At 33.7% G+C, this 27417-nt stretch overlaps 1 protein-coding gene and 1 non-coding gene across 7 annotated transcripts in view; both read right to left on the reverse strand.

Moving 5' to 3' along the window:
- LOC118184756 (neural-cadherin-like) overlaps window positions 1–27417 on the reverse strand; it is a 639735-nt gene that overhangs the window by 42990 nt on the left and 569328 nt on the right. For all 6 annotated transcript variants that reach the window (XM_085823079.1, XM_085823083.1, XM_085823080.1 and 3 more), the window contains exons 13-16: window positions 24792–25039; window positions 19473–19750; window positions 19015–19363; window positions 15233–15478 (exon numbers count right to left, since the gene is read on the reverse strand). In XM_085823079.1, coding sequence (XP_085679205.1) covers window positions 15233–15478; window positions 19015–19363; window positions 19473–19750; window positions 24792–25039 — 1121 coding nt within the window. The remainder of the gene's footprint in view (window positions 1–15232; window positions 15479–19014; window positions 19364–19472; window positions 19751–24791; window positions 25040–27417) is intronic.
- On the reverse strand, window positions 26217–26289 carry TRNAK-CUU (transfer RNA lysine (anticodon CUU)). The gene has a single exon. It is a non-coding gene; the product is annotated as a tRNA-Lys (tRNA).

Below are 27417 nucleotides of genomic sequence, written 5' to 3' on the forward strand. Positions count from 1 at the left end.
CTATGCAAATTATGCTTGGCCTTTATGAGCTATGAACGTTAAAGTTACGTCTTTAAACTTTATTTAAAGATATGCATGAAAGTTCATATTTAAAGCCAAAGAGAATAGCCACTCGTAACAAATCAAAAATTAATTAAACAAGGTTGACATTTAATCGAGATTGTTAGTGAGGCATTTTTATTGAAAAAAGACCGTGCTATGAAAAATGTAATATATGATTTTGAGAATAATAAATGAAATTACAAAATGACTTTCAATCAAATTTTATAAATATTGACATCTAGCTTATTTTTTTCAAATATCAGTGACAAAATCGAACAGCAATCGAACCAAACAGAAAAAGATAATTTTAAACACAAACCGAAGAGAAAACGATACTTTTAATAAGCAACGTAAGGGGAAATATACAAAACAGATAAATGTTTTCTTTTATTACATAAAAGCATTGTTACAAATACTGAATATTTTTGAACATATTGGTGGCCATGCATTTAAAATAACATTCGCTTACAGTTTTAAGCGCAATATGAACATTATCTGCAAGCTCATTATCTCTAGTTCAATGAATTATTTTTTAATTATATTTAAATAGTTTTTATTCATAATTAGTTTGTATTTTAATTTATCAGCTAATGTGAGATGAAATGTTAGTGACATTTTAGCTCAAAGAGGCAATTTGCCCGGAAGAGCTATTAATTTCGTTTTGGCATTTTGCGTTGGTTCACTATAAAAGTATATACACAATATATGTTCATTTTTCAAATTGTTGCCACCAAATATTACAGCACTGCATTAAATTTAAAGAAATTAAATAATAAAGAATTTGCTCGAATGTATGTATATTTCTTGAACTGTGAAAAAACAACGGTACTTAGATACATCAAATTTTGAATAACGTAGTATTCCACTTGAATAAGACAAATTTGGAATTTGTTTTTATCTATTTCATATTTTGTAAAACTTTAACAAATTTTTAATTAAAAACTGAACGATCTTAAAGTGAGCAATGGCAACACTGTATGAGGGAAAAAAATTATCTCTCGCATGAGAGACGGAAATTCGGAATTCTAAAAATATGCTCTTTTTAAATTATTTTGTGATATTGTTGTTGAATTGAATTTTATGGTTTAAGTGCGAAGAACATGATATTTAATAAATAAAGGTAACACACAAAACGTTAAAAACGCCCCTATGCGCGTAATATAAAACCTGACAACTTCTAGATTTGATTTATTTTTATACTGATTTTATTATTTTTAAATGCAGCTGATATTTGAGTGTGTGCTTCTGTATGTTAATTTTCTTCATTAAAATATTGCCTAACAATTGAACAGTTTTTTTATTATAATTTAACTATTAAGCAAAAGATGCCTAAAATGGTTTTTTTAGATTCTTACCGCATGAATATTGACTTAAATTCATAAAATTTTCAACATGTAATATTGATGCCGAATTCTTGAAAGATAATGTTTTTTGAATCATTCTAAACATATTGGTGAAAATTCACTGTCCTTTGCTACAGGTATCATATTCTTGAAAGAAAGATGCGAATTTATGATATCGGTAAGAATAAATATAATTTTATCAGATTACAAATAATCTAAACCTTTTTTATGGCAATCCTTAATCATAGTTCTTGAAACTAATATATATTAGTTTTGTTGCAATATGCTTTAAACCGACATGAAAAGACTATTTTAATATTTAGTTTTTATACATGATTTAAAAATGTATTCATTTTTTCGAAATGCAAAAGAATATTCATTTTGGATTTTGGAGCGCCAAAGAATTAATCTCTGCTTGAGAAATATATCTTTATAAAGACCACATTTAGAACTAATTAATTCTGAGTCTGGTTCCAAAGACTTGAAACATTCCTTTAATATTATCTAACATCAAATCTGGCATTTATGATTTCACGAGGACCTAAAGATAAGTACATACAAACGAATAGAATCTCGCAGCATTGTTATTAAGGAACAGCTAAGGGCATTTTATTTGAATGCTGTACTGGCTGAGAATATTAGCATTCTTAGTAAATATTCGTACAGTTCGAAAATTTAATCGTAACCGCCAAAAGCTATTAATAAGATGGCTGTTAAGATTTCTACGCTGAATTAAGCTCTATACACCGAAATCAGGCGGAAGATTACGAATTTTATAAATGGTTATATTGCCCAGAATGTTTCTATAGTAAACAACCTTATGGAGGAATACTGCTGCTGAAAATTTCCACCATAGGGAAGCATTCCCTTTCGGCGCCGCAAAGAATCCGGTATTCATTATTCTAAATATTGATGAGATTTACATAACAGTGCAATTGACTAGAAAGGAATCTAATAACAAAACAATGCTGGTGCAATTCTTCCACAATCATTTGTAACTGACAGCAGTCTGGGAGAGGACAGTGAATTCTATGTATCATTAAGTAATTACCGCGTGGTTCGAAATATGGTCTAATTACCACAGCCCCATTCTAATCATATTGTTGAATAGTAATTACTCGGGGTCCAAATAGAAAGAACACCTGCTTCCTCCGCTAACAAAAGAACAAGATGCAATGCCGTGGAAGGAGTGATTAATTGAACAATTTAATGAGAGATACTAAATCGATCACTAGCACAGGAACGGTTTTAGATATGAGCAGGAAATGAAGTAAAATTAATGCATTATTTTTCTAATGAGGGTAACGTGAAAAGGGCCAGTACTTTAAAGTTATGTTACAATGAGAGATAAACAACGAGGGGCTTATTTCTTTGGAAGGCATAAATAAAGAATAAAATAAAGAAGAAAAAAAAATTACGTCCAAAGGGGCGTTTTTTCTAACATTTTGTGTGTTACCTTTATTTATTAAGCATCACGTTCTTCGCACTTAAACCATAAAAATCAGTTCAAGTGCAACATCGCAAAATAATTTTAAATTGAGCACATCTTTAGAATTTCCGATACACTGTCTCAGCGCTAGAGATAAAAATGTTTTTTCTGTACAACGTTGCCATTGCTCGCTTTGAAGTCCTTGAGTTTGTTATAAAAATTGCTTAAAGTTTTACAAAACATGAAGTCGATAATAAAACAAATTCCAAATTTCAAATTTGAGCTTCCAGATGCCCATATTCGCAGTAGGATTACGTTATTCAAAATTGGATGGCTCTAGGTACCGTTGTTTTATCACAATGCGAGAAACATACGTACATCCATGCAGATTCTTCATTATTTAATTTCTTCAAATAAAATACAGGGCGATAATATTTGGTGGCAATAGTTTGAAAAGGGAAACAGACATTCACAGTAATTCGACGCAAAATCTCAAAACGAAAACAATAGTCCCTCAGGGACAAAACCCCTTAGGAGTAAAAAGAAGTAAAAAAAAAATATTTTTTAACAAAACAGAAAAAAACTGCAGTAATTACAACATTAAGAGTGAAAAAAATGTAGTTTTTGTATTCTATTTAAAATCTATTTTAAAAGGCGAAAGAGGCATTTGAGGTCTTTCTTATTATTTTATTACAGATTTTCTATTTTAAGCAGCAAACAATATACTCTTATTTATCCAATTTTTTGTATATTTAAACTACAGGATCTTCAAGAAAGTTTTTAATATAAAAATTATTTTTATGATTCGAAAAATCCAATGAGCTATTATTTAGCATTCGTATAAAAATATAAAACTTAATGCAATTTAAATGCAGCAGTTTCAAAGACATTAAACCTCCCTCTTTTACTGAAATTAACATTAGATAAATTGTTAAATCTTATTTATCAAAAATAAAAGTCCGAATACGTCTCTTGCAGCTATTTATTCAGTATAAATCGCTATTTTTAAAATGATTGACAATATATGCTACAGCATATGCCTTTAATATGTAAATGGAGCTGTTAAACAACATAAACAATATTATTCACAAAGTAACGTTGTTTAAAAGCTGATAATGGATCCCAAATTTACCGATTTGGAAATAAGCATTATAAATAAAAATAACCATGCAAATAAACCTATTACATTTTTAACATTATTACCATTATATCATCGAATAACTATAAGGATTATCAAAAATTAATCGCGAAATGAACGAAAACATTTCCTGAAAATATTACTCTTTAAAACTTCTTGCTGAAAAAGCATAGATTTTAAACTAAAAACAATTTGGAAACTGGAATTATTTAACACGAGAGTTTTTGTTTTTTCCAATTTCACAAGCGTCACTAGAGAGAACAAGAAATAAAATTAATTATTTCATAAAGAAAAAATATTTTTTTTCCCTTTTAATGCAATTAATTAATCCTATTTTACAGGAAAAGCTTTCATCATTTTTGAATTAATGGTATTAATCTGATTGGTATAATCGTTAGCAATGCTAGCTGCCATATCGATGGACTCGGGTTCGAATCCCAGAGAAGGCTTGGATGTTTTTTAAGTGTATAATGTCTTCGAAGCATGGGGGCATTACACGAAGAGCCGATAGTACTCTCCAGTGGTTTGGTGTAGGGGAAGAGTGGTGAAAGACCCTCGGATCCGTCCTCCAGAGATTTCTTTCTCAAAATTGGAGTGGAGCTTGGTAAAGTCCTACTGCTATCTATAAGATGCTAAAGCCCATGCCATCAACCACCTTAATATTCCGCTCCTTGACACAATAAAATTCTAGGCTTGTTCTGATGCTATTGTCATACTGGTGAGATAAATCAGAACAAGAGTATTTTGAATAATTAGAATGAATGCCTACAGAAAATCACTTTGAAATGGAAACTATAACATAAGTAAATTAACTAAACTATAATAGAAGTAAGCATTATTCAGGACAGTGAAAAGAATTTAATAGTATTCCATATCTGTTGGAGATCATTAAAAGTTATAAAAAATTTCGTCACTAAAATTTCAGATTTATGTCTGAGAAAATTATCCGTTAGAGCTTCATTCCATAACCATCAAAATAAAAAGGAAAATGTATGCATTTGTTAACATCTTTTAAATAATACTAGAATATTTTTGAATGAATTACGACAAAAACAGAAAAAAGAATTATTTATAACAATGTTTTAAAGGGGAAATATCAACAAGAACACCCCCGGAAGAAAAAAAAATGTTTCTTTTTTAGTAAGGTTTAATACAGTAAATGCAAAAGATAATAAAATAAACGCGTTCTTATAAGATGTGCTGATGCAGCAGAAAACTGAAAATAAATGAATACGTTATAAAAAATAATATTGTAACGTATTCATTTATTTTATCTAACCACTTATTTCTTTCAGTATCTTTACTGTCATTCTCCCTTTCCGTTTTCCTGCTAGAATGCTAATTTTAGTTCGCGGGAATTCAAATGACGTAAAAAGAGCTAGTATTTAAAGGAAGATTTTAGATTGTTTAACCAGAGCATGTTCCGCCTGCTGAAGGACACGTTACTAGTAGAAAATTTGTAACAGCAGTCTGTGTGTTGCTTTATTCTTTTCAGTTAGGTTTGTCACGCCGATTAGAGTCAACTTGCGCGTTATTCATTTCATTGTATTTGTAATTGTTCATTCATACGTTGGCTAACTTAAGATCTAACATAGTTTTAATTTAAATTTATTACTTTTGCGCTACGCCATAAATGCTGGTTGTTTTTGTAAGCAGAGGAAGTGCTTTCTATTAAATTAATGAGTTTTTAATAAAAGGGTCTTTTATACACTTACAAGGTATTTCTCCCACCTTCTTCGCGGTGTGGTGGTCTGCACACTGGGTCGGTATTTCAGAGGTCCGTGGTTCGATTCCGGGCGAAGGCTTTGTTAATTTTTCATCTTTCCTGCTTCCAAAAAGTACCTAATGTCTCAACACACTTCTTACGTTCTCTGTTTTCTTACTGAACATAAGATCATTTTCTTACTGAGCATAACATTTCTTTCTGAACTGATAATTCGCTGATCCATACAGAGTCTCCACTTAGTGTATGCTTCCCAAGAAGGTGCTACTCCACAATATAAAGAACCATAAATTAGAAATTGTCATTTTTATTTAATACATTAACATTATAGTTATTTATTAAACTAACTCAAATTCTCATGTGAGAGTAATTACCATAATTCTGTAATTGCATCAACGAAGGAAAAAATTCCCACTTAAAAAAAATGAAGTCCAATTCCTTTGCCTTATTACTTTTAGCCTTAGACGTATAAGCAAAATCAAGAAAAATTCAGAAAGTAATGCTGAAAATCGTAGATTCATACTGAAGTACGGATCCATCTTTTTTGTTTCCAACAATAATCATATAATTTAATTTTAACAAAGTCCGGAATGATTCTTACTCTTTTTGGAAAAGCTATAGTAAGACATTTAAATCATTCAGAAATTTCTTGTGTACTCAGAAAAATGTGGGCATTTGTTGGACAGAAGAAGAGACGCAGGAAAATTCGTGTTACTTAAGAACAGTTTAACAGAAAACTTATTGTCCATTGTTTCAGTTTCATATAATTCTTATACCATGTCTCAGGTAAACATAATGTAACAGAACCGATAGTCGCGGTGATAGACTTTTAGAGTCATTAGGATTTTTTGGAAGCCAAAGAGATGAAAAATTAGCAACCGCCTTCGCCGGGAATTGAACAACGGACCTCTGGAATACCGGCCCAGCGAGCAAAACCACTACACCACGAAGGACGCTAGGAAAGTGGGAGAAATACCTTATATACTTCCCTTTTTAAAGGGCGACGTAGGGTTTTAGGAGACCTAGTCGCCCAATTCTGGGTGTGGAGAATCATCATCCACAACCCTTTTAGTACGGGCGCCACTGTAGAGTCATTACGATTTTTGGAAGCCAGAGAGATGAAAAATTAGCAACCGCCTTCCCCAGGAATCGAACCACGGATCTCTGGAATACCGACCCAGCGTGCAGAACCACTACACCATGAAGGACGCTAGGAAAGTGGGACAAATACAGCAATTTTATGTGCGACGGAATGTAAAGTGTGAACTCGGAAACACATTAAGTACAAAGAACATGAGGAATGAAAAGTAGTTTTAAAAAAGGGATATTTAAAAGAATAGTATTTGATATTTACAAGAACTGTTCAACTAAATGACCACCAATTGCAATACACGTATCTAAAAGATAGCGCAGTAATTGCCATACGTTTCGGGAGATGCTCGGCATGTCAAGTAAGTCTGCAGCAGCGATGCTATTTCTGATGACAAAGTCTTTAGAAAAATCAATTTGCGTCTCGCAGAGAACACTCATCGTCGTTCTGATGCATACATTTCAGTTAGCGGTCGTTCATGTGAAATACGTCTGGTAAATTATCAAAGAGCATTTCTTGTAGATATCCGTGATTAAAATGATTTTTTATTTTTCATGTATTTCACATTGACTATGTATCCGCGTTCTTTCGAAAACTGATATATTTCCCTTATTTCATTACCATTTAAAATTGTCACCATCAGTTTTATTACATCTTGTATGTAGAAGACAACGCGAAACCTATGTAAAAGTTGGAGAAATATGTCACAGCATTAGAACATATAATAAAAACATTGTAAAGTTTATCCTAAGTTGTTAATAGCTATTTTTAGTTAAAGCCATTTTCCTGTCGTTCTTAATTTCAGTTTGCAGTTTCCTACTAGAATGTGTTTTCAGAATCGCGGTTAAATGCAAATGAACGAAGAGCAGTACTTAATTTCGAAGTTCCACTGATTAGGCCCATATCACACACGCATTTGTTTCACACGAACAGCTGTTTCGGACAATTTTTCTGCCTGGTTTACTACTGAAAGAAAGGCGCGCGATTTTTTACTTCCTTTCGAAAAAAATTGCAAGTTAAGATACAATAACACGCCGAACAAATATTAATTTAGAAGTCAAACAACAAAAATCAGCGTTATATTTTCAAATTTTCACAGGACTGGTTTCGATGGTTTTACCGAACCATCATTCTCAGTTGCAAAAGCGCTAATGAACGAGATAAGATATAATGATTAGATAAGATAAGAAAGCCTGCACTGGAGATAAGTCACTGACGTCATCTGTTGATGAAACCAGAATTAAAACAAAATTTCTCTTAATGCTGAAGGCAAAGATGGATTGGAATGAGGGTTGTTAACTAGAACAGAAAGACTTTTTTTGAATGTGAAATGCCTCTAGAAAATTCAGTTCACCAATGGAAGATGTTTTGCGCTTTTGCAGCTAAGGATGATGTTCGGTAAAACCATCGAAACTAGTCCTGTGAATATTTGAAAATATAACGCTGATTTTTGTTGTTTGACTTCTCAATTAATAAATTGCAAGTGTTCGTTTTCAACCAATCAGCTATCGGCTTGTTGTTTATGAAAAACCAGTTCCTCCTTTGTTATCCCAAAGCGATCTGTGGTGATTGGCTGTTGTGACAAAGCAGAAAAATTGTTCGAAACAGTTGTTCTTCCCAAACAAACGGATGTGTGATAGCAGCCTTAGGCCAGAGAGCCAGAGATTCTGACTAGCGCGCGTTCGCCTTTTGACTACACTGTCTCCAAGCTATTACTACGCTCGGTCGTAATACAGGCCCTTGGTAGCTTAGTCGTTTAGTTAGCGTTTAAGGGGCCAACTGCTGTAGAATTTTGATAGCTTCGGCTATATCTTTTTTGTGAAGCATTAGTTAAGTTCTTAGTATTCTTGAGTTAAAGCTCAAGTGGAGGCTGTTCTGTACCTCCTGAAAGAGGGCAACCTGTAAACTTTATTTTGAGTAATAAAGGGTAATTAACCCTTCTTGAGTTTCTGTTCTCTGAGCTAAAGCGATTATTCGCTTATCAGTTCTCAAGGTTCCACACACTTAGCTGTAAATTAAAGGTTGGAACCTTATAACATACTTGCAGTTATTGTGACCTTTTTCTACGAATTAACATTTTTTTTTGCGCAAAGATAAAACAAATTTTTCCAAATTTAATGAATAAGTCAAAATTTTGGGCAAAAATGAAACTTCTGTTAGTTTTTTACAGAATTTTAAAGCCACATTTATATACGTGACAACCGCAAACGAACACTGCTACTAAGCAACATTCATTAAACGTAAATAAACGCTCTTAGAACATATTAAAAACCCCATTTTCACTCTCTGGAGTCAATTTGCATAGCCTTTGGCCCCAATCAACAATGCAAACTAGAAGATAGTAGTCAAAAAATACAAAATCACCCACCGCAAAGAATTAATAATGAGACGTCTTGAAAAAAAAATAGAATAAGATTATCTTCATTTGCATTTAAATGAGGATGCTTTGATGTGGAACCGAGACTCATAAAGAATTAGAGACTCTGTGATGTGTGCTTAAAGCTTATCTTATTTCGCATGCACACGGATAAAACCTTTTCTTTTAAGTAAACTGAAGCGTGGAGAACAAGGTATTTAATAAAGGAGATAAGGAATGTTTTATTTTATTATTTGACAGTAGCAAGTAAGCTATTTCAGCGATAAACATCGTTAAGCAACCAAGAGAATTTATTATGAAAAATAGCCTAATTAGCCTTAATGGTAATTAAAAACAATTCTTCAAATGTACACAGATTCTTGTGGTATCTCGTGAAATTAAATATTTAAATGATTATAGAGATTAAAGGATGATGTAATAATTCACAACAAAGCGATAATATTTCTAAAGGAAACAAATTCAGCAGAAGTTACACACTTTAGCTTAGATTAAATAAACGTTTCAGTTGGGAAAAGATCATGCTCCAGGTTTTTTTAGCCAGTATATTTTTTTTAAATTTGAAAACATACAGACTCCCCGTGCACCACATATGTACAAAACGGGGCTTACAGAAGTAAGTTAACTAAAACATTAAAAGTTACATGCATAAATAAAACGAACAAAAGCAGAGAACAGCAGTTTGTACTTGCACGAAAACAGATAAGTTCACTGGCCAAGTCACTCCGAACATTTTCAAATCGTTCTGCAAGCATAATCTAGGGCCATCAAATGTAGGGCTTTTAACCAGTATTAAAACACATTTTAATAACTTTTAATCGGTATCAGGGTAACCGGTCAGCACCGGTTATCAGATCTCAAGAAGTTACAAAAAAGTGCTTTTTTTAAATTAAGGCCCGTTTTTGTTACATACAATAACATGTGACATTTTAGTATCATCAATGAAGAGTGCGCACGACATCTTTCACATAGATCAAATGAGTAAAAATCATTAGCTACGTTCACATAGAGAACAAACAGTTAAAGTAGGTTTGAAAAGTTGAAATGTTTTTTTTTTTTCTTTTTTTTTTTTTTCTTTTTTTTTTTTTTTCAGCTAAATGGAAAGAAAGCCATTGATATACAACGGAAGATATTTTAAAGGTTATTGAATGGGATAGTCTAGATATACCAATGCGCCTAGAACAAGGATGCAAGTTCATTCAGGTACTCTAGCAAGGATTTGTGAACTCAATTCTAAAACATTATTTGTACCCTGTACAAACCATTCTTTCAATCTGTGTGGAGGACACATTTTTACAACAGTTCCATTATGTTTGACTTTTTTTTGGGACCTTAGAATGTTTGTACGTGTTCTTTTAAGCTTCTCTGCGCAGATGGATGATCCTTTTGAAAAATGTTGAAGTTATATTTAAGTTATATTCAGAAACAGAATAGAGTGATTATTACGAAGCTGATAATCCTGTGTTTGAGTGCGTAGAGTCATTACGCTATTTTGACGCTGGAGACGTGAGAAATGAGCATTGCTCTGGCCGGCACTCGAACTCTATACCTCTCGAATACGCGCCGAGTGTGCTAACCGTTACACCACGAAAGCGAGTGGGAAATACCTTATATATTCCCCTTTTTAAAGGGCGACTGGGGATTAGGGGACCCAATCGCCAAATCCTGGTGAGTCATCATCCACCACCTTAGTTCGGGGGACATTAGATTATTTTGAAGTAGGAGACATGAATAATGAGCAATGCCCTCGCCGAGACTCGAACCTTGGACCTCTCGAATACGCGCCGAGTGTGATAACCGTTACACCACGAAAGCATGCTTGAAAGAGGAGGAAAATACCTTATACGTGTTTTAAAAAGATTGTCGGTGCCATTGAGGAACTGTGTGATGTTTCGGAAACTATCGAAACCAGAGGAATAGCTCAAATCCAGTTGTTGTTGTTGTTGTTATCTTGTCCAAGGCGTCAGTGTAGAAGAGTTAACCCTCCGAGCGTTACGTGATTAACCCTAAAATTTCAAAAGTTCCTCAAACTGTCATGAATAAGTGGTATTTTCTTGATTTTAATTAAAAGACTGCTCTCTCACTTTGTACCTTGATTCTTTTTCTTTCAATATACATCCATACCGAAATCGGATACATTAAAAGCTAGCAGAAATTTTCATGTGTAATGAATAAGAAGCCGGCCTTCTATACGGAATATTCCGGCCATAACGCTGAGAGGGTTAATATCGCCAAAAGTATCTAGAACAGCTGCAGCAACATCAATAATTTTCGAAGAATAGAGGAATTGGTGCGAGGGAGCTGTATCGATACTGAAGAGCTTGGCCAAAATAGCAGGACAGTCGAAGAGATGGTTTGGAGAAAGTTCGACATCAATGCAGTGAGGACAGCTTTTATAATTTCGTTGACCATCAGAGGATATCTTCATTCCTTCCAAGTGTTTCGCCCTCAGTCTGGCTATGGTAGTGGAAATGACACGGTTACAGTTTAGTGCAGGAATGGAATGCTTCTCAAATCCTGTTGCCTACAATGTGTGATCTTTCGTTTTTGTGTTTATGGAAGAAGTCAACTATCTTCAGAATTATTTACAGATTCTTGGAATAAGCTTCAAGAAGTCTGTTATCGAGATAAGAAGTCTAAAGGTCTTTTTAAAAGAAATGACCTTGTTAAGGAAGCACTGAAATGCTTTCCTGCAGTAGAACTATCAGGAAGAAGAAAATAATGCTCGGGAAAGAAGACTAGCCGCTGACTTTGTACCAAGAACTGAAAAGGTCAAAACACGTGATGACAATGTGACAGGTCTCAACGAGAAATCGATACAAGTTGCGAACGCTTGCCATGGATATCAAATCGATTTGCAGTCTTAACAGCTCAGAAATGAAATAGAAACCCCAGAAACCGAAATTTCCAAATTTCTACAAAGTTTGCTTGAATATTGAGGCGAGCTTTCTGCATATGATATCTTTACAGAAATTCCACGCCTAAGAAGATTTCTGAAAGCCGCCAAAGTTCCAAAAAGTATCTCTTGGTAGAGCTTGCTTATTGTTTTTAGAGTCTGTTTTTGAATATGAAATTAACGCTTCTTTTCCCAATCTCTCTTTAGCTTCTGCTGAATTAGCATTAGGATGTTTCTTAACTTCATGTGTTTCTGTTGCGTCATGTGAGAGGAGCTTTTCGAAACTTAAACTAATTAAGAATTATCTCAGATCCACTATTAACCGAGTACGACTCTCTAGCCTACCATTTTGTCAATTAAAAATAGTTTAGATAAAGGGTATAGATTCTGGTGACGTAATTTCAAAATATGCAGAAGGAAAGGTTAGAAAAAAGAAATTCGAAGTATAGTTTATTGGATTAGAGCCTGGAGAATAAAACTTGTAAACAATTCAGTGTTAATTAAAATTGTATCATAATAACAATAAATGTATGTACTAGAAAAAGGTCACTATGAGAAAAGATTTCATATTATATTTTGGTGGACATTGTGGTGACATGTTAAAACTCTGTACCCGCTGCCACCACTGTTGCTACGCCACTGATCAGGATACATATATTTAAAGAAAAATATTTAATTTTCAGGAGGGAATACTAATTATGTGATTATAAAATTTAATTTTGATTCAGTTTACAGGGCAGCAAAATTATAAGAAACGTATCCGTTTGTTCGGCAACTTTTTTTTAATATTTAAAATACGTGTTCAAAATTGTAGCAGTTAACAGCAGTATATATATATAAAAAAACCTGAATTGTTTTAATGAGTATTACAAATTATAAAGCGGAATGTCGGGAATTAAAATTTAAAAATTAAAATTTAGAAAGAGTGTTAATTGGATATTATAAGGCTAACAAGAATCAGGTAATATTAATAAATTTGCAGGATCAGTTGTGAACCCCTTCTTCAGCTGCACAAATGCAAATGACAAAAAAGAACGCTGTGCTCAGGCGATATCAATAAGAGGGAGGAAGTCGAGCTACTGGCATCATCTATTGGTGAAAAATAGGAACAACTACGAAATAATTTCACTAAAAGCTGATGGCAAAAACGGATTGGAACTGGGATCGTTAATACAACTGTAACGCTTTTATGAATGTGAAACACTTCTATAAAACGTAATTCGCCAAAGGAAAATGACTTTTGGATAATTTCGGCTATCGAGAAGAGAAAAATGTGATTTTTGAGCAGCAGGATTTGGTAAGAATATTTATATGTTTCCTTTTTTTTCCTAACGCATGCCTCATGCTTCTTAGTGCGAAATGTAAGTTTTGTTTAGTTTGGCCAAAGTAAATTAAACCGCATTGTTAAGGAATCCTGTATATTATGTTACCCCAGGAGTTCATATTCGAAATGGGGTGTTCAAACTAAAACTATGGAACTATAATTTTATTGATAAAGGAAAAAAAAAAGAAATTTAATTTTTTTTTAAAAATGCGTGCAGTTTTATAGCTAATCGATTGAAATAAAGTTTGTTTGTTTGTTTATGTCATTACAGCAAAGCCTCTCTAAGGGAGGGGAGCACTCTTCGTCGATCACTTCCTAAGGGAAACTGACTCGTATACACGTTACACATAGAGAAAACCATTAAAACGCCCATGCTGTAAGTCCGTTCACGAGATTCGAACCTCGAACCGTACTACGAAAGTTCAGCGACTTCACGGCTCAGCCACTGGTGGGTCCGATGAAAATAAAGAAATGAAAACATAATCCTTATAATCTTCTAAACCGAGAGTTTGCTTTTGTTGTGTTCAGATGAGAATTGATTAACCGGAGCCAGCTCTTAATCAAGAATTAAACTACTGAAAAGTATCTACAATTGGCAGGAACTTAACACTTAACATTATTGACCAAGCGGTTAAAAAATTCTCATTTCAACACCTCAAAAAGCACTCTCACGTTTTAGAAGATTATAAGAATTCTGCTACCGTTTCTTTCATGAACTTTTAAAGGAATTATTTCATAGCATTTTTAATTTTTCATCAACGGATAACGCCAGTAGCTTGATGTCCTTCCTCTCATTGTTATCCTTAGAGAACAGGCTTCTCTGTTATCATTTTCACTTCGCAACTGAAGAAGTAGGTTCTATATCTAAACCTTGAAAATTAGTTCTGAAAATTTATGAATTTTACACTAATGATTGTTGCCTTAGCATCTCCAATAATCGAAATTTGGCGTGCTATTTTTATTTTCAAAGTGTAAATTATTATCCAGAAACATCAAAGAAAGTTTCAATTTGATATATAAAATATTTTTCTTAGCTTTACTGCATTAGTTTTTAAACTTATTATCCACATTAATCATTTTTAAACTTATGCAGCATGGCATTTTACAAATTAAAATGTAAATTATGATTAACAAGGATTAATATTTAAAATTTATTAACTTATGCAAATGAAAATGAAAGAATAATACAAAACAATTAATTTTAACACATAAAGGAGGAAGAAATGATATTTTTGTAATCTGAATCTATTAAATGTACTTATAAACTATAAATTTATTTAAACTGTGCACACTAATACAAAGTAAGGCTCCAAATATTAGGTTTTAGAAATTACGATAGGAGAGCACATTCATCATATCATAAACAAGCTAATAATGCGCAAAAATGTACAACTAATTTTTACCAGTCTTGAAGTATTATAAATATTAGTTATATGCGAATAAATTAATTTAACACGTCACTTGAAAATGCTTAGGATATGTAATAAATAAAATAATTAGTCATCGGAATTATTTCAATTTGCAACAAGTAAGAAAATTGTTATATATTAGTACAGCGTTTTTTGAAACTTAATAACCAGTAAATAGCCATTTTACTTAAAACGACAACGTAAACTTTCGAACAGTTTGAAATGTAAACTAAACACGGTCATAAAACACAAGAGAAAGTTGTAAAATTCAATAATTTACATTTATTTTATTTATTTATTTATTTTTTGCTCATTTGAAGATACTATATTTGCTCTATAGCATAAACAATTCTGAGTTTTCATTCCAAGTTTTGTTTTACAGTTCTTTCGGTAAGTATTTTAATCTCAGTGTTGGAACAAGTATAGCAAGTGTAACGCTCAAGCAGTTTTAAGAAAATACTCACCTCGCTGTTATGAACTACATTCTTTATGCATCCTTCAAAACCTTCTCTGGTGTGCTGATGTTGCCACCGGTAATCCGTCAAATACTGGTGGTGCACTCCACCTAATTGTAGAGGTGTGTTGACATTAAGAAATTCGTTGAAAGGTGGAATATTGCTTTTTGTTTCGCAGCGAGATCTGTTTATCTTTGGTGGATCTGAGTCTTCAATTTTAGCCTTCTGACAATTGTCGACCACCAAGCGGACAGTCTGTAAGATGGAACACAAAAGATTATACACTTTTAAGATCATAAATACACTTCTACTGAAAGCCATCTATCGAGATAATTAATATTTCCGAAACGTTTAAAAAGAATAAATCGAAAGCAAAGCGATTTTGATAGGTAAGTCAAAGGAATTTCCTTAAACCATTCAGTTTAAAAATACGTAAATATCAGTAATTTCTCAGAGCACTTAAAACAAACTTTCGTATAAGATTTACAGAGGACTTTGCGTCAAATAACTACCAATTTCGCATATGAATAGCGAAACGAACTTGATAATGATGGGAAAAATTTACACCGGTTATATGTAAGATAAATTCAATGTATAAAAATAATGCACTAAACTACGAAATATGTGTAATACTCGTATATTAGGTTTTTCAATTCCAAATTTACAGACTTTATGAATGTAATTTTTTAATCGATGATTTTGCAATTAATTTGATTCTATCTAAGAAGCCATCAAAGATTCCAGCTCAGTTTGGTCTTCTAGGGAGATGGCCACCATAGATGATATTAAAATATCGATGCTTATTTATGATTTAGAAATACGGATTACTTTCAGATATAGTTGTCTTAGGAAAAACGTCACAATGAGTGGGTATTCAGTAGTTTAAATAATAAGTAAGTAAAAAAAAAATTATGATTTTTCATCTCGTATTCTACAGCTTGTTCTTCAATAAACCAAGAAATTGAAGTCCACAACTCTTTTTGAAATTATTTCTAGAAATAATTATATGATGGACTAGCGGAATAACTTTAACTAAATGCCATTCTTTTTTTCTCTAACATATAAAGTTAGTTTTTTCATTTACCAACAAACAGAAACTAATAATTTACATGAAGGTAGCTGAAAGAAATTTACACGAATAAAATGTCATACGAAAAGATAGGACAAAAGTAAACCTGTAAGGATTATGTTCATTTTATTAACAGAGAATTTCTGTCATCAGCTGGCAACCAGCTTAAAACTCTGTGAATAAATCGCTTTGTCCCAATGAATTTGCACATTATAGTATTATAAAGTTGTAAGGATTATGTTAATTTTATTAACAGTTAAATTTTGAGTTAGACTTCCTTTCCTATCGCTTCTTTAATTTCAACTTACCACTTCCGGCTAGAACGTAGTTTTAGAATCACGTTTCAATGCAAAGTGAGGAAGAGCGGTATTTAACCGCGAAATTCAACTGTTTAGTGAGAGAGATACCAGATATTCTGGCACGCATCCGCCTTTTCAGGCTACTCTCTCGTAAGCTATTATTACGCTCGGGCGTAGGCCCTTGATAGGTTCGTAGTCAATTAGCGTTAAGGGGCCAACTCTGTTAGAATTTTGATAGTTTCGGCTATATCTCCTTTAGTTAAGATTATTTTAGTTTAATTCTTAGTCTTTTAAGTTCAAGCTCGAGTGTCGGCTTTATTGTACAACTCCAAGACGGAGTCTTGCTAAACTTTAGTTGAAATAATAAAAGGTGTTATTTTACTCTTCTTACTTGTTGTTTTCTACCTCACGAACTCAAGTGATTATTCGCTTACTAGTTCTTAAGATTCTTCCCATTCATCTGTAACTTAGAAGTACACAGTGGAGAATCCTACAAACCTTAAGTCAAATTATAATATTAAATACGCGATAAAAGATAAAAATCACGTACTAATACAGAGGCTGTTCACACATTTTTTAGACGATGTATATTGTATTCACAAAACTAAATTTCATAAAATTCTTGTGTTTTAAATGTTCTATTTGACATCCTGTATTCTGAACTATCTTTCGACACCGCAATTTCCAGGATAATAATGCCTTTTGAAATGGCAGACGAGGTATTCTATCCCATTCCTCCCGAGGAGCCTTCCAGATCCTGTTAGGGTTTTGGGACAACGTTTGGATAATGCAGTTTTTAAAAGTCCCAAAGCACAAAAGTCCATACGTGACCCATCGGGAGATTTAGTAGGGATATCAGTGAAGGGTATGCCCTTGATGCTAGTTTTTTGTTCCATTTCTTTTAGGAAATTTACAGTGGATTTTGATGCGCGACTGCTAGCTTTGTCCTAATGGAGTCTCACAGATTGATGACACTGTGGGTAAAGCAATTGCATTTCATTCAGAAAAATTGGCGATAAAATATGTTCCTGATAGTATTTGGAGTTAATCTTGACATTTTTTTGCACTCTCTTTATTTTTAACTTGCCATTGTAAGAAAAACCAGCAACAATCATGAATCACATAGAAAAACTTTCTTTCGATTCTTTGAACCATGTACTTAAATTTTTTTCTCCCCTTTCATGATAATAAATGGCTCTTTTTTTGTTACAATCATTTAAATACACCCATGCTTCATCTATTGTGACAATCGTTTTCCATTTTTCTTTGGATAAGTGTTTTTCATATAGAATTCTGCAGCGTGTCCTGCGTTGAGCGATATGCTTTGGAAGAAGACGATGCACATTGCGTTTTTTCGCTTTCTTAAGATTTAAAACAACGTTTATCATTTTGTTTACAGTGGACACCGAGCATTTTAATGTTTAATTTTGCAACTGTCCTTTGACTAGGGAGATTTTCTTTTAACATAAAACAACGTACCTTTGCAATAGTCGAAGATGTTCGTTTTGTCCTTGGATAGTTGTTTAAAATTTTTGTCCCTCTTGAGGCTCCAATTTGACGTTTTGTTCCTTTCTTGTTGATGATATTACCTATCAACGCTTTAGATATCACAAAACCATGACTCTCACGTCGTTTTTGGATAACGGAGTATGCATATTTCTCTTCGGAAAGAGCGTAAATGTAGCCTTCGAACCACTGCTTTGTGAAATTCGCCATTTTGAATAAAAACAAAACTTTCAAGCCACAGACGATAATTTTAACTTTTAAAAACATAGTACAATTGCAATTACGTCTTTTGCAGCAAACGATGTTTTATTACCACTTACCAAGATCGTCTAAAAAATGTGCGAACAGCCTCTGTAGATTACATTTTAGACAAATTATGATCAGGCATAATATGTCTAGCAGTGAGCATATATCTGCATTCAGGTTATGGATTATGGAAAAGGTAAGATCAGCATGTTATAAAACAAGCCAACATCTACTTCGAAATATGTACGAAGAGGAGAGCTTCGAATTTTGGATGTTGAAAATGATTTAGCAATAGACATCCATCAGTAGACGGAAAATGATTCTGAGACACATTTATATAGATTCATCAGGTTTATGAGCGAATTCTAGAGAAAACCTTCCCTGGCAAAATGTTCGGTATTGGCAATGCGATAAAGGAGTCAGTCAGACTACAGGTTTTCATGAAAAATCCAGTCTTTCTAAAATTGGATACAACTGCATTAAAAGTAACGAGAACTACGGCTAAAATCGATGAAATATATCTGATTCTTGTAAACTTAGCAAAAATATATCTTAATAATAAAATGTTTCAGCAAAAAATACGAAAGTTACTTTAGTTCTTCCTCGTGCAAAATAAAATTGAAATTTAAAAGTAAAATAAAAGAACATGCAAACTGAATGTAAATACTTACTTCTCGGTCCCAGAAAACGTCTAGCTGATGCCATTCACCATCGCTTAATGATTCGTCTACATAGACCACAATCTCTGCTGTTCCAGAGCCGAAGTCAATAAGCAACCTGGGTCTCCCACTTTGTAATTCTAAGGAGATGAAGTCTTGCACAGCAATCTCTCCTAAATCAGGATTCGATATTGGTCCATTGTATAGTAGCAAACCATCTGGCTTTCGAGTCATGAATTCGAGGCTGAGGTGTGAATTCTCGCACTGCTGGAGAGAGGGAAACCAGGCCCAACCTCGACCACCAAAGCTGCGAGTTGTCATCTGGCACTGAGGGCCTTCATAACCCTCTGGACATTTGCAGCTGCAAAACGAATCGAAAATGTAAGCATATTCAAACATTTAAAAATATTATTCAAAAGCAATCGAGATAGGCTAGATTATAATAAGATAAGTTAAATATAATAACTTACCTCACACCACCGTATGATTCGAAGCATCGACCACCGTTATGACAGGGTAAAGGCCTCTTCCTGCAGGTTTCGATTTCCGAAAAGTCCCGAGCACCACAGACGCATTTCGGTTGAACCCATGTGTTGACACCAACGAAGGATGTACGATTGGCGTTGACAACAATGGGCTGACGATCTACCATTAAAATATTCGTACAGCTAGTTTCGCAGTTGATGTTCTCAAACAGACATTCATCAATGCCGACCATCGTGATATTAATGCCAACTTCTTGCTCAATCTGAATATAGATAAAGCATAAAATTAGATTAAATTAGATTTTCTGAGATAAAGCAGCAGTTTGCTTATGATAAAAAACGTAATTTAATGCCCTGTAAAACAAATTGGAACTGTTTATGTCACCTTTATAACAAAAATTCGAGCTCTTAAAAATATGAATTTTTTCTCAAATTTTACTAGAGCTAATCGTAATAACTTTAGCTCTCCTTGACCATTTTTAATTGTGCTAGAGCAGTTTCTGGGAGATAAGGTGAACCTTTATAACATCTTTCTTCTCACTCTGGACATAATGATCAATCAGCACTGCGATTTCGTTTTAGTTCTTCAACTTCGCAATGCTGAATGGCCATTATTAGAAAAACTAAACATTTTTTAGATCTTATTTAAAAAATATTCAACTTCACTTCTAATTAACCCTGAAAAATGTGTGAAAACGACGTGTAGTAGCTTTAAAACGATACATGCTTTGTCATCTTGAAAATCCAAGAATGAATGGGTATGTGTATCAGAATCAAGCAGCTTCATACAATTAAGTAATATAAAAAGTTGCCTTAGTACACACATTATTAGTTGTGTATTTGAAATAATAAGTAAGCTTTAGATTCCAACCTTATTTTTGAAACAGGTGGCAATGATGGTAAGATTACGGATTAAACATAAATAAATCTTAAAAAACTATAATTGTCAAAGATATGATTTATTGCTCTGCTCATAAGTCATTGATATTGTTGCCAGGTTTTACAGATTTTGGGGATCTTTACAAACTGGCAAATAAACGAAATAAGTAAGTAATTACAACTAATTGCAAATATATACTGAAATTATGCCGCCTTTAGCCCGAAGCTTCGTAAGCCTAATGCTTGTGCTTTTGCAAATGTATGAGATAAATGTTAAAATTATTAATTCATTGCATAATGTTAAAATTAAATGCATAATAAAATGTTTTAATAACATTAAAAATATATATATATAAAAGTTATCCCAATTGAAAAGTTCTGTCTGAATCATTTTCCTAAGCTCAAGTTAAGATGCATAAAGTGCAAAGGGCGTTGAGTAACACAATTCGGGAACATGTAACTCTTCTTAAAACTGTACTTCAGAATGACTCAAACTTACAATGAATGTAAAGAAGTTTTAATTCTTATTAAAGAAAATTTCTTATAAGCAAAAATATTTATTGCGTTCCTTCTTCTCTTACACTGGATTTGAATTTAGATGAGTAAGTAATTGATTTGAGGATAAATTTAAGTAGCTTGCTTTGAAATTTTATTCTTTTTGGGATATTTATTCTTTTAAAATTTTCTTAATCTTAAGAAAAATATACAAAGATGTTAATAAAAAAATCTTCTGTTACTTAAGTGACTTAAACATGCAAACTTTAACGAAAAATTTCACTTGACATTCTTATATCCACTACATTTAAATTCCAAGAGATAATGTTGGGGGAGAGACTTAATAGCAAACTAATAGCTAAGCAAAGTGTAAGGTAAAGGGTTTTCTAAAAGAAACTTATTATTTTTTCCTACAGAGATTTACTGGAAAATAAATTATTCTTCGTTTTTAAATATCATGCTATAATCCTACCTAAAATTATTCCTTTCATGATAAGAATTAATGAAAATATTTTCATGGAAGAATTTTAACAAGAGTAGTTTAATTTAAAAATGCTTGGTAAACATAACTCAAGATAAAATAAGGGCTACGAGTAATTCCTATATTTTCATTAATTTATGCTAAAAGAAGTGGTAGAGGTTATGCAATGACTCTTCCATGGAAAGTTATGGGGTTTTAAGGTTTTGTTTTTTAAATTTCGAAGAGATATAACAATTATTATCATTAAGAGGCTGATGTACTGTACGCTTCATATTTTTAAATCAGTAGAGTTTTAAATTTAACAGCAAGTAACAGATTGCAGCTTTTAACAAAATGTGAAAATGTTTTAATTAATTACTAACATCACAATTATTGTGACATGGCTTTTAAAGTCGAATTCCTATAACAGAGGGGAAAAAAAAGAACGTTTTTTTATGAGTACCTGAGAACTATTTTAATGATTTTATGGAACTGGCGTGTGTTATTTTTCCTCGTCACAAGCTAGTGTTTATATAAATTCGGGCTGTTTAGTTATTATTAATTGCCTTCCATATTTTTGCGTAATTAATATAGCCGTTATATATACTTTTACGTACTATAGTTTCTGTCAACAAACTGAACGATATATTCGAGAATAACAAGTGATTTATTCAGAAAAGTGAATTGTCTAGCATCAATTTTCTTGGAATATATTTTGTATCTGCTTAAAAGACCTATATCAGAAATAAATTCTTAAGATTTTATCCATTTTTCATAGACTCAAAGTTTATACCCATTAAAATACACTCATGTCCATTAATGCAAAATCAGGCAAAAGAAGAGTTAGAAGCAAAACAAATTTGACTTATTTGTAAAGCTTATTTATTAAACAAAAGGTAAAGAGCAAAAAAGATGCTATATGTTTGATATTATTAAAAAAATTAGCGATTTTTTCTCCCTGGAGCAAATTACAAAAAAAACCTATTTACAAAAAACCAATATTACATGGTTGGTATGATTGTTAATACATCGTATGTCTCCCAGACGATGCAATACAGTCCGTACAACGCCTAATCATGCTGAGTATCGAATTATCGATCTAATCTTGGGGGATATTACACCACTCAAAAAGCAATGCTCTCCGAAGTTTCGGTAGACATGTAGGAGGAGGTTGACGGGCTTCAACTCATCGGCCAAGCATGTCCCACACGTGCTCTATTGGATTCAAGTCCGGTGAGAATGCTGGCTAGTCCATACGGGTGATATCCTCCGATTGAAGGCATTCGCTTACGATGTTTGCACGGTGAGGACGGGCGTTGTCATCCATAAACACAAATTGTGCGCCCATGTTGCCCCGAAACAAACGTACATGTTGTTCTAGAATGACGTCCCGATAGATTTGACTTGTCATGGTTCCAATTTGAACATGCAGGTCAGTTCTGGAACCCGGAATAATTCCTCCCTAAACGAGCACTCCTGCACCACCGTAAAGGTGTCGCTCAATGATGTTTTCTTGGTGGTAACGGATACCTGGAGCTTTCCATATGAAAGTCCGGCGAGAATCAGACTGCAAGCTAAACCTGGACTCGTCGGAAAACATCACACAAGCCCATTGTTGCGGTGGCGACAATGCATACTCTCTACTCCAGGCTAACCGCAGGCGACAGTGAGTTGCAGTAAGTGGAACGCATCTGACAGGTCTACGAGCATATAGACCAATCTGCCCTAAGCGTCTGTACACGGTCTGCCCTGAAATTGTCGTACCAGTGGCTGAAGAGAGCTGACGAGACAGGTCTGAGGCTGTGCTCCTCTTGTTTCTTTTGGCAATAACTGGCAAATACCGGTCCTTATTCGGCGTTGTAACTCTTGGGCGACCTGTGCTGTAATGTCTACTCACATTAACATCATCTTGGAATCGTTGTTGCCAAAGCCTGGAGATGACACTCTGGGCAATTCCAAGTTCGTCTGATACTTCCAGTTGAGTACGCCCACATTCCAAACGGCCGATAATTCTACCACGTAAAAAATCATCCAAATGCGTCCTTTGTGTCATAACTATTCGGTTATTGCACTGAAATGCTTATAAAGCGCCTGCGAACAATTTTACTTCTTTGCCTATATTCCTTATATATCACTGTCTTACACTCTCGTCATTGTGAAGTACCATCGGTGTCATCTGGTTACTTCCTGAAATTTCCATATGATTCTTGAAGATGTGTGTAGTGATTTTACAGGTGATATATTTATTTTAGAGTTCGATTTCAGCGTGACTCCGAATTATCCTTAATTTATGGACATGAGTGTAATTATTTGGTCCTATTAAAAGTTTCCTCGGGTTTTTTTTTGCCACTAGATGGTGTTGATGCCTATATATCCGGTAACACTCACGCGATTATCTCAAACGAACATGTGCTTAAATGGTAACATTCAGCTTCCATTGTTTGTGAAGATAATTTTCTAATTTGGTGCTCGTGTAAAACGTTATATTGATTTGAAAACAAAATATCTGAAGAAATACGTTCTGTGATGCATTTTTACTATAAAAAACGTAAAATCGCCGCAAAAACATGCTGAAAAATTTCTGAAGTGCAAGGTGAGAATGCTGTGAGAGAACGAAGGACCCAGGAGTGGTTTGCTCTATTCCATTCCGGACATTTCGATAGCAAAGATGCACCTCGCTCTAGTCGGCTGGTCGATGAAATTTTGCAACTGGTAGAGCAAGACCGGCACGTAAGCTGTCAGGAAATAACAGATGCACTAAGCATCAATCATATGACAGTTTGGAATCATTTGAAAAGAGCAGCTTACAGAATAAAAGCTCAATGTTTGGGTGCCATATAAATTGCAACCTAACGAAACTATCAATTTGGCCCTGTACTGTGCGACTGACTGTTTGAACGAGGTAATCCAGAAAGAGCGACCACAATTGGCCAACAGAAAGGGAGTTGTGTTCCATTATGACAAATGCGCAGCCACACACATTTTTGACGACTCGGAACAAATTGACGGAATTTGGTTGGGAAGTTTTGATGCATCCACCGTATAGCCCAGACCTTGCACCGTATGACTATCATTCGTTTTGGTCTCTGCAAAACTCTCTTGATGGTAAAAAATTATTCGACCGAAACGCAGGTGAAAATCACTTGGCCAAGTTTAAGACTATAAAGCATAGAAGTTCCACACCGAAGGAATTCTGAAGCTACCCGGAAAATGGCAAAAGGTAATAGATAATAATGGTCAATATGTACTTGATTAAAATTGATTTTCAACAAAACAAATTTTGTTAAAAAATGCACCAAAAAACAGCGAAGACTTTTTATATGGCCCAATATATGAAGATGACAAAAATTCTGAACAGGACACTCTGTCAGTTTTAAGAAACAGCATTTAAATAACAAATCAGAGAGTGACATTTAAAGTTCATACGATATTTTATGAAATTCTGATTCACCTTCAGTTTGGTAACTTACCAGCTCCCGGTTGAGGGCGACTATTCCGTTAAGCATGCTCGCCTTGAAGTAAGGGGAACGATGAGCGGCGAATCTCACATCGGTGATGGGAGGTCTCTCTTGTTTCAGAATGACACTGAATATATCAACATTGTCTTTCCGCGTCGTTGTCAAACTGGCGATCATGTCTCGGAATTTCTGATATTTGCTCTTCACCTGTCTGTTTTCAGTCCAGTTCCAGACGCGAATGAAATCTTCGGCGCTGATACCTAAAAAGAACATAAATATTTGCTTACTAATTTACGTAAGATTATGTATTTTTTTATTTAACTGTTAACTGTATATTTATGCATAAAAGTTAATTCGAAATTGCTATGGAATTTTCTCTGGGTATAACGAAATCAATGTAAATTAGAGACGCATACTTACAAATGCATATTGAAAGATTAGACAGGTAAAAGTTTGTTAACTTTTCAGCATTGAAGTAAATGTATTGAAGTGAGTGTGAAAGAAAGAGATATAAAAATAAATGGCTGAAATAATGTTTTTACTGTTATCGAAGTTGAAATTATACTTTTGTGCAAATTACTTTGGTTGATATAGTATGCATTTATAGCTAAAATTTAGCCTTTCATTCAACTAACATATCTTGCCAAAATTCTGGAGTAGCGAAATATTTGTATTTGTAGATCTCTTAGCTTAATATTTACTGTTTAAAGGAAGAGATAAAATTATTAAAATAAATTAGTAGATGGGTCCTTCAAGCCCACAATGAACTAGCAATGATTTTTTGAAAGAAATATTTGAATCAAGAATTAGCTAATTTTTATATCGATAGCTAAACAGTCAATAATTAAATGTAAATAACTGCGGTTATAGTTTATTGACAAAAATTTACAAGATGTAATTTATAATAGGCTTTAATGCATTTACCAAGATAAGCGAGTTCAAGGTATATAATTTGGAAAAAGGACGTAAAACGTCTCTAAATGGCGGAAAATGTGGTAAAGGTTGAAAAAATCCAATATGCAGTAAAAATGCTTGAATCATTCATTAAGATAGAAAGATTAGCAAGGATATGGAAAGATTCAAGGAAATCTCTTTCACTAAATAAAGGAGGCAAATGATGGAATACGTCTCAGTTTTGATTCATTAACATAAAATTCTAAAACCTTGTTAATTTGATCAAACAAAATAACAATTGCAAAGGAAGTATTCATTCTCAGGAATAAGATTAAATATCAAAAAGATATAACAATTAGCAAGATGTTTTCCTTAATTTACAGAAAAAGAAAAGAATAAAAGCAAATTATTAAGATTATTTTACTAAAAGAATGCTGTTTTTATGAATAAATGTACACTTTCTAAATTGCTTGGTCAGTACGTGGTGGCAAACTTGTAGAGATATTAGGTTATTTCGAAGCAGGAGAGATGAAAAATGAGCAATGCCCACGCCGGGATTCGAACCACGGACCTCTCGAATAAGTGTCGAGCGTGCTGACCACTACACCACGAAGGCATGCTAAGAAGGCGGGAGAAATACCTTATATACTCCCCCTTTTAAAGGGCAACTAGGGATTAGGGGACCCAATCGCCAAATACTGGCGGTGGAGAATCATCATCCACCACCTTTCTTAGTTCCGGCGCCACTGTAGAGATATTAGTTATTTCTGAAGCAGGAGAGATGGAAAATGAGCAATGCCCTCACCGGGACTCGAACCACGAACCTCTCGAATACGTGTCCAGCGTGCTGACCATTACACTATGGACGCATGCTAAGAAAGATCTTATAAAGTTAGCAGTAATAGCTCTTTAATTAATTTTATGAATGACAATAGATTAATATGGGCACGTATTGAGAGAAAAAGAAACAAAATAATAAAGGGAAGATATCCTTTGTTTAGAAAAATATCAAATTTTCCGAATTACAGTTATCTAGAGCTGATCAAGGGAAAAAAAAAACTGTGACAAAAACTGTCAACTAAGGATGAAAATAGGGTAAACAAGCATGTTAAATTCTAATTGAGAAACTTATCAGGACTTGTATTTCTCTTGATCTGCTTTGGAAACATGGTGTGTCCTGACTGGACAGAGAGTTTGACTATAAACTATGTCTTCAGGAGTGTTGAAGAGATAACGATATGAAAAGGGTTTAGTTACCCTTTATTTTCCACAATAATACAGTCGCTCCCACACTTCGGAAAGAAAGACCAACTACTTGTGGTCTGAACGTAAAAATATAAAAACTACTAACTAACTAAAACTAAGAGCTAAATTTGAATTAGTTTAACACAATGGCCTAACGCTAAGACTGCCCTTTAAATTATTACGTATGTAGTACGCAAACTGCCGAAACTACAATACATTTTAAATAACGAGAGGACTAAACCTCTGGCCTTAAAGGCAAGCAGCAGCTGATTGAAAACTCGTGCGGAATGCAGTGGCATGGCGGCTAATTTTCCCTCTCTCTAACTCTTGGCAAAAAGCCACAACTTAAATACTTGGGCGTTATCAAGTACAATTTGCATAAACAAGTTAACGCGTTTAATTCTGGCCGGAAGTGGAAAATAAGAGAGGATAGTAAAGTTTTAAAATAAAATAAACGTTAGTAAAACTTAAGATCCTTACAAACTAAGAGATCATATAG

Source organism: Stegodyphus dumicola, chromosome 1 (assembly GCF_044657685.1).
Source record: "Stegodyphus dumicola isolate Sdum_Otavi_A_Nest chromosome 1, ASM4465768v1".
NCBI classification, from domain to species: Eukaryota; Metazoa; Arthropoda; class Arachnida; order Araneae; family Eresidae; genus Stegodyphus; species Stegodyphus dumicola.